Source organism: Pagrus major, chromosome 2, assembly GCF_040436345.1.
Source record: "Pagrus major chromosome 2, Pma_NU_1.0".
Lineage (NCBI taxonomy): Eukaryota > Metazoa > Chordata > Actinopteri > Spariformes > Sparidae > Pagrus > Pagrus major.
The window spans coordinates 27,161,920-27,169,259 of NC_133216.1; the positions used below are offsets into that span (position 1 = coordinate 27,161,920).

General features: G+C 40.2%; 1 protein-coding gene across 1 annotated transcript; it reads right to left on the minus strand.

Annotated features, from left to right (window-relative positions):
* Positions 1-5,032: 5,032 nt before the first annotated feature.
* foxl2a (forkhead box L2a) lies at positions 5,033-5,953 on the minus strand. The gene has a single exon (XM_073488572.1). It carries the CDS (start codon positions 5,951-5,953, stop codon positions 5,033-5,035), a length of 921 nt encoding a protein of 306 aa, XP_073344673.1.
* Between the last annotated feature and the right edge of the window lie 1,387 nt (positions 5,954-7,340).

Consider the following 7,340-nt stretch of genomic DNA (forward strand, 5'->3'; position numbering starts at 1 on the left):
CCTCATTCGTCTTGTTGATTATAATCTGTCATCTCTGAGAGCACAACAAAGGATACAATCACGGTTATTCAGTGCGCGCTCGGCGGAAAACACGCATGAAAGCAAAACCGCACGTTGAGCGAAACCTTTTCACCTCCTGCGGGGGAAAAAAATGTAGAGTTAAGAGACATTTATTCACCACCTATACATCCTATTCAACACTTACACCAGGCCTTTAACCCCTGCCCACCACCAGTAGGTGCACATTATTGTATGTAAGTGTGATAAAGTGGTCTTTGTTGCACGACCCCTAATGCTACATTTAGTACTAGGTTGATAATTAGGTTAATATATTGAATATGAGCTCATAATTTATATATATGTTGTTTAGGGTATAACTCACCTGATAAACTATCCAAGTATTCACGCCCTCTGAATCATGCAGGCGTGTAGGCTGTATACCAGCAACTCACTCTCTATATAGTCTATATCCAATAGAGAGTGAGACGAACTGAAATTATTTATTTTATATCATTATTTTTTTAATAGGCTACTAATCAGTGAATTAATGTTGCCAGGAGTAAATATTTTAAACAACCATGCTAGAATATATTTCATAAACAGAACAGGCGCGTCCCGGATCCCCTGGATCTGCTGGCTTTATAATCAGTAAAAGAAGACTAGCCTGTGTTTTAAAGCAGGCCTGTGTTGGAGCTATGAACCTCGGCTGGCCTTATCTCCCTCAGCCCCTGAGACATCCTGTATGCAGGCCCATTGTTCCCGGCCGACCGGCTGAACTGTCAACCTTTCTGCGCAAATGCACACCTGCCGCGCCCGAGTACACACACACACACACACTCACACACTCACACTCACATACATTCAGTTTTTGGCTTTTACAGAGGACATGTGGGGCTCAAAGTTTGTCAAAAAAAGTTATACGTGTGTGTATCTATGTGTTTTACTAATATGCATGTGTTGCAGAGGTAGAATATTGTCTGCGTATCATGTTATGGGGACTGGTCAACACTTTTCTCCACAAACACAGGACAGTGTTGTTTCTTTGTCCAATAAAAATAACAGCATTCAGTTGGTGTATTATGTGTTAAGAAGAACTTTAAACTCCCTCTCTGCTGCAGCCTATAGTTTATGTAAAGGTTAGTTACACTCGCCGAAACATAATTTCTTGTAAAACACTCGTATTTATTATTTTTGGGAGAGTGTTTAGAATACACTTGGCTTTCAAACGCGCCCATATCTCCTTATTGTTTACAAAACATTAATGTGAGGAAGCAGAGAATGTACACAGCTACATTTCAGGCTCGCCTCGACGCTCCCTCTGCACACAGGAGGACGGACAAGTGTCGGTGTGTCTCCGACCGGGACCACGACTGTTGAATATTCCCAAAGCCACTGACATTTGCATTACATTTGTTAGCTGCTCATTACGCAAACGACGTTAAGATCTTGTTTGTGCTCAGTGATCTCGACGGCGAGGAACAAGCCTGGTTTACAGGAGCCGATATGGTCAACTATTTAGCCCATAATATAATATTCCCATTTTAGCAGGGTAATTATTGCTTTATACAAAATTCGTCTTCAAGTAATGTACTGAATATGTTGTCTCGGTGAGTTCCTGTGATGTGTCTCTTACTTCTCTTTTAAAGGAAATGTCTGCAAAGCAAACATGCGCGTTTGAGATATCTGATGTAAAGATACACAAAGAAATGCAGTGTTTTAAATGGACTTCAGCAACAGTAAATAACCCACGGAAAAAGACAGAGTTCATTAAAATTTTTAAAAATAAATAAATAAATACAATTTAAAAAAATGGAATGAGCCATTTAAAGGTGCGTATTACATTTTATTTTTTTGCTGAAGCAACTTTTGGGGCTTTTTGTACCTTCTTTATTATTATTATCTTGTAAATATTTGCATTTGCCTACATAAAACCAGGTCAACAAAACTGTAGGCCTAAATCAAATTACGCACAAAATGTAGCTACCATAAAAAATATCTTTGTTCAAAAAAATCACAATGTTAATGGTCAAGTGTTCATTTGCAGTATTGATAACTGTGTGACCTTTTTCGTCTATGTGTTTTCTAATAATACATTTCGATGAATATTATTCTTTTTGTTTTTTCTATTCTTTTTGTTTTTTTTCTGTGAGTGTTTAGGTGCGCTCTGCATTTATATTTCCCTTAGCAATACTTTTAATTTCGGACGAGGCGTTTAAAAGATAGTAAACTTAAACATATTATATCTCCAGGTTTTTTAGGCAACTAACAAATCGAGAAACCTTTCAAATTTCATGTCCATACGATCCTTCAATAATTCGAATACCACCACACACTAATTAATTCACCTACAATCATTATTAACTGCAGTAGCTATTACAAGAGTCAATGGACCACTCTGTTATGCCGTCGTTTGTTAATTGGTTGGGTCAGTGATCTATAAGGGTGTGTATGTGTTTTCTTTAACTTCGTTTTTGGGGAGGGAGCTTTTGAATGGTGAGCCTATGTTTGACAGTCGCTGTGGCGCACAGAGGGTGGATGAAGGTGGATGGAAGACCCCGGACTCTGGCGCCACGTACGTCTGATCTTTGAAGGATGATCCCACAATCTAATTTATATCTATTAGATGTTAAAACGTCATATTCTGTGACTGGTCAGCTTTTAAACTAATATTTCAGTGTGTGTGTGATTGCTGTGATGTGCTGTCAAAACAGTGCACTTACTGTACTGATACACCCCTTAAATGTAAAAGTCAGAACCAGATGGCACTAATATATCGATGCGCTGTGATAACATGATAGTGATTACAGGAGGGACGGGGCTGAGATCAGTCGGTGTATTGAGGCGTTTCACTCGTCAAATATCTCTTTTATCAAGAGGCTAGCTGGCCCTCAGGGCGACGGGATGGTTCCTCTGGGGCTGACAGGAACGTGTCTACGTAATTCAACAGTCTCACACTAAAACACAACTAAGGAGGAGGAGCTGCCTGTGTCAGCTTCATACAATCATCCTCCCAGAGAGGACTCGGCTACATTTTAAACAAATGACTCTTTGATAGGACACAACAAGGCGAATGAATTGCGCTTACTGTGTGATGTCAGAGCCTCAGAGGGGGTTAATATGACCTCCTGTGAGAAGATTTAGCATTGCCGACTTTTTATTACACTTCCTGTCTTTGTTGAACTTATTTCCTACATGAGTCTGTATTATTGAGTCAACAAGTTAACTGCATCAAAAGTACTCATAGCTAATGTGCACAGTAAAAGAGGGAAAAACACACGTGGTAAATTCATACTATCGATGGTTATCATTATTATTGTTGTTGTTATTATTATTGTTGTTGCTGATGATGATTTGCTGCAGTTTAGAACATGAGTAGGCTATAAAAGTGCAGTTACAGTAAAGATTGATGATCACACATCCAACGCAAACGACATATCGAATTGAGGCTGGAAAACTTTTGGTTATTTGGTTCTTTTGCCGTGCTTAGAATTGAACCTTCTTAAAATATACATAGGAAAACACGGTCATAGCCTCCATGCATCGCCATTTTTCTACTGATTGGGGTTTATTTGTGAATTATGTTAAATACAAATTGTATTTAATATCACATAGGATACAAAATATTTAGCTTAGCAGGTGGATAACACAAAGACGTTTACACACAACATATTAAATAGCCAACAGACACTAGTCGCTGTGGGACACAAATTACCATTGACACTGTGCCTTATTATTGTTATTGTTATTAATATTATTATTATTATTGTTATACTTATTATGATATATAATATTATATGTAATATATATTATAACTTTCTATCTATAGTTTCTAAGTATCTAAGTTTCACTATAGATAGAAAGTTCTCTATTTTCATCCAATTACAAATGTTCATCCATGCAGTGTGATAAATTTGCTCTTACAGGTTGTGCATATATTACGGTAAATAATGACCAACATTGCACCGACATATTTACACGGTAAACGGCGGAATAAGTGCAAAGCCAAAACTCCATAACCCTGCTCAATGGTTTATCTATGATTATTATGTCCTTGGCATTTCTATAACGACCTGGAAAAACTTTTATATGTTGAAAATGCATTACTTTCATGCTGCGTTAAATTCAGAGTTGTTGATTGTTGATTGCTGTGTTTTAATGCCAGCAGTGGTTATCAGAGCCTAGAGTATAAAACAGATTACTTCATGACCACTGTATTACTTTAAGAAATACAAGTTTATTAAGAAATTCACAAACCTAGAAAAGAGGGAAAAGTGCTAATTAAAATGAAACATGGCCCCAACATGAATGAGACAATATAGCTAATCACGTTTATAAAAAATAATAATCAGAAAGATTAACAAAACCTGGCACTGGCTGGCGTCATATTGGAAATTATATCATACATACATATGGGATCAAGAAATATGAAAAACCCTGAATTGTATTTTTTTTTGGCAGTCTGATGGATCTCTACACACACCCATGATACGAGGTTACGTTTCACCATGCAGGCCTTGCTCAGTGCAAGTTACTGTGAAGGCCAAACTGACCTCTGATTCATCTGATTCAATTACATATTAAAGCTCTAACTTAATTAGGGCATCTTATGTCCACGTTTCATTTGGCAATGGTTAGGATGATACGTGCGTAAAGATGAGAGAAATCATTACGCATACCAGTAACACACAGCTGAGGCAATGTCAGCAACTTCTAACCCCGTGAAAATGAAAAGTTTTTCATCGGCACAATTATGATTACAATACCAAGTTACGGCCATCAGTCCAACTGTAATACAGGCGCACGAAATGGCTCCCAGAGGTTGTGCTACCTGATGTGTCCTGATGACTTCTTTAGCTCCCGATTCCATTTTGTAAAAACTTTCTCCACATCAACTCGCGCATATGGGTGTCAGCTGGACCCAAACAGCTCGTCAGAATGGTCTCTTTAAAAATACTCTTGGTTCTGTTTTGAAATCACAGGAATCATCTCTCAATGTTGGAGTCCTCATTTTACACAGACCATTTGGTAAACTTTAAATATCAATCCTCGTGTGTAACGCCGAGTGTTTGGTCTCGTGTTCCCAGTAAGAGCAGTGCATCATCGAGAGCTCCGCGGGCTGGCGAGAGCAGGCGAACTGAAGGCCCGCTCCGTTACTGGAGGAGACCGGAGGTGGTGCCGCGGTGGCCGGGCTCAGCTGCTGGGCATGGTGGGGATGCGCGGGATGGTGATGGTGACTCATGCCGTTGTAAGAGTTTACCATGCTGGGCAGCGCCATGCTCTGCACCCGAGAGTAGGGGTTATAAGATGAGGGGGCTGACAGTCCCTTCACGTTCACTGGACTCACGTTGCCGCTGGCCATCTGACAGGACGTGTAGGACATCGGAGTGGGCGGCTGGCCTAACGACCAAGAGTTGTTCATGAAGCTAGACTGCAGGTACTTGGGTGGGGACAGGTAACCATAGCCGTCTCCTCCGAACAAGGACTTCCCCGGCTGGAAGTGCGTCGGTGGCGGTCTGAACGGCCGCTTCATCCTGCGGCGCCTCCTGTAGTTCCCCTTCTCAAACATGTCCTCACATGCTGGGTCCAGTGTCCAGTAATTCCCTTTTCTCTCCCCGCCGCCCTCCCGCGGAACTTTAATGAAGCATTCGTTGAGACTCAGGTTGTGTCTGATGCTGTTCTGCCAGCCTTTTTTATTCTTCTCATAGAAGGGGAACTTGCTGATGATATACTGGTAAATACCGGACAGAGTGAGGCGCTTCTCTGAGCTCTCCCGAATGGCCATAGCAATGAGAGCGACATAGGAGTACGGTGGTTTCTGGGTCGGATCCGGCTTCTCCGGGACCTTCTCCTGGACCGGCTCCTCTTTGGGTCGCTCTTTCTCCTTGGTCGTGTTGGTGTCGTGGATCATTAAGGCCATTGCGTCATCCTCCGGGCTTTGGTAAGTGGCCATCATTGCGCACACCAAAACAAAACAAGTCCAGTCCAAACGCCGAAAAGCAAAACTCTTGATGGCGCTTGAAAACTCGATGAACAAAATGATGTGGTGCAGAACCTCAGGATGCACCGCGAATTGAAAGCTGTGTGCCAAACTGCGCACAGAGAAATCTTGTTTTGCTGCTCAGTAAGGTGACATGCACCAGACCTTCCTCTCTCTTCTACGCGGATTTTTCTAAACTGGTTTCTGATGGAGGAGCAACCCAAGTTGTGGTTTGAGTCAGTAAGCCCAGCCCTTTCCTCTTTTTTTTCAGGCACTGACAGGCTGCGTTTGCTCCAGTGCTCTCTATGGAGCGACGTAGGTCGTCGTGATTAGTGCGTATTTGAGTTCCGCCTCCGGTGGTTACACTGAATAAAAAAAAAACAACTAACTTTTCTTAACATGTTGGAATTCGTTTTCATCACACCTTGGTCCAAATACTACAGACATTAAACATCAATTTGCATTTAAGAGTACAATACACACCTGGAAGCATCTATTGATGGAAAACTAATAAATCTAAAATAGATTCAGGAATGTTATAAAGTACACATCCTAGTTTTAACTGTATAAAAGGCTATTAAACATTTTTTGATTTAAAGGTGCACTGCGTAGATTTCAGGGAGAAATTGTATTCAGAAGGAAAATCTTCATTGATGGAATTTAATGTCTGAATAAACTGAATAAACAAACTGTCCTCAAAGGACAACGCAGTTTTGTACTATTTTGATTTGTTTGCATTTGCAGGATCCTTCAAAATAGCTTCAAACAGTCACCGGGCACCGTGTTCTCCCAAGAACAGCTTGTTTATTTAGTTATGGAAATAAATAAATATATCCAAGGTTGTATTATTAACTTATAAATATTGTAAATATTACCTTTCTGAGTTTGACTAAACTACATAGTGCACCTTTTAAGGTTGCTAAACACTTTGCTTCATATCAAAGAAAGAAAGAAAGAAAGAACAGAAATGACTGATCAAATGAATTTGTGATATTTTCATGCACAATACAGACCTTGCTAAAAAAAAACTTAACTAACTAACTAACTGACTAAACTCTACTCTCTCAAAGTAATACATATTTAAAAATTAGGGGCAGAATAATTTTGGGTGTGTGTTAAATGGTTAATACAGTACATCTTTACATTTATCTATTGCCTAGACAAACAGTTATTGGAACAAAATTCGTTCCAAACATCTTTAGTGAAACTATAGCCACATATATTTGACTAGACTCCGCCAATTGGAGGCTCTCATCTCAGCCCAAACCCACGCACATTTGCAAACGGCTGCGTGTTCACAGCTCGAAGAAAATCTGGACAGATAGCGCCGCATAATTAGCTCACATAGAGAGGGAAGTGCACG